General features: G+C 60.0%; 1 protein-coding gene across 1 annotated transcript in view; it reads right to left on the reverse strand.

Annotated features, from left to right (window-relative positions):
* The window catches only part of TTBK1 (tau tubulin kinase 1), a 46666-nt gene that overhangs the window by 29234 nt on the left and 15976 nt on the right, over positions 1-1456 (reverse strand). The window contains 2 exon segments of the mRNA XM_014587835.1: positions 620-745; positions 820-912. Coding sequence (XP_014443321.1) covers positions 620-745; positions 820-912 — 219 coding nt within the window.

Below are 1456 nucleotides of genomic sequence, written 5' to 3' on the forward strand. Positions count from 1 at the left end.
GGCAGCTATAGAGCCTCTGAGGCCCCAGGGCCATTCATGTCTGGCGTGGCTCTCTCCAGGATGTGGGGCATGCTCTCTGCTGAAGGGACCCACGGGGTCGTGTGCCTGCTGCGTGCGCGACACTGCAGCCCCAGTGCAGCATCGGCCGGCACACAGCGGCTCCCGGCAGGACACAGCAGAGGCCTCCCCCACTCTCCGACCAGTGTGGCTGGGTCCCAAGGGGTGTGGTGACAGGGCCTTGGGAAGAGCACTGGACCAGAGTCAGGAGACATAACGGCCCGGCCCTGCTCGTAGCCGTGCCAGCGTCATCTACGGCAGGGGAACAATCGTCCCATGCAGCCCGCACAGTCCTGGGATAAAGAATTTGAAAGCGCCTGGCTTCACTCATCCCGAAGTGCTGGAATGAGATGAGCAACCCTCCTCATCAAAGCCACGTTTGAAGTGGCAGTGCGTGAACGCAGGGAAGGCTCGGGTGAGCGTCAGCCCCGATGCCTCTCCACACGCGCACTGAGCCTCCTGGTGCGGTGTGCACGCCAGGGCAGACACACAGGGGTGCGGCTGGAGGACGGTCCCCTCGGGGCGTGTCCGGGGCTTCGGGAGCAAGGTGGCAGGCTCCCACCTGGTAGTCGGGCTTGGTGAAGTAGTCGAGGCTGGCGATGTGGTCCAAGAAGAGGTGGAACTCTGAGGGCATGTGCTTCAGCAGCATCCGGTGCTCGTACTTCTCCTTGATCATCCCTACCTGCTCCTGGGGCAAGAGGGCGCAAGAGCTGAGCCCAGCTGCGTCCCCCCGCCCCTTCAGGCCCAGCAGTGGGGGCTCACCTTGTCCTTGATCTTCCTCCAGGGCAGCTGGCCCACCGCGAACTCCACCAGCATGTAGAAGAGAGACCACAGGTCGTCATGGCGGCCCATCTCCTGGGGGGAGGGGACCCAGTCACCTGCAGCTCTGGGCTCCTCCCCTGGGAACAGGCGGCCCACGCTTCTCTGCGTGCATCTGTCGGGGAGGCCTGACACTCAGGCCCTGAGGGGCAGAGCTGGGGGCTCTCTGAGGCCAGAGCTCATCCCCGACCCTCCAACACGCATGTAGAACAAAGTTAAAACTTCAGTCGTGGGGCCCGTACATGGCATGGTGGTGGAAGTGATGGACTCCCACGTGGCTGACTGCAGTCCAGTCCTGGACCTGGCAGCCTGCCTTCTCACCTTCCCTCTCTCTCCCACTCTCTCTCTCTCTCACCCTCTGTGTCTCTCTCTCTCTGGTGATCACGATTAAACAATAATAGTAATTAATTAATTTAATTAAACAAATAATTAACTTAAAACACAAAAACAAAAGTTCAATCTTGGGGCCAGCACATGGTGTGATAGTTGAGGCACTGGACTCCCACATAGCCAACCTCAGTTTGAGTCCCAGACCGGGCAGCTTGCTTTCTCACTTTTTCTCTCTCGCACTCCCTCTTTC

This window comes from Tupaia chinensis, unplaced genomic scaffold (genome assembly GCF_000334495.1).
Source record: "Tupaia chinensis unplaced genomic scaffold, TupChi_1.0 Scaffold000238_1, whole genome shotgun sequence".
Taxonomy (NCBI): Eukaryota; Metazoa; Chordata; class Mammalia; order Scandentia; family Tupaiidae; genus Tupaia; species Tupaia belangeri.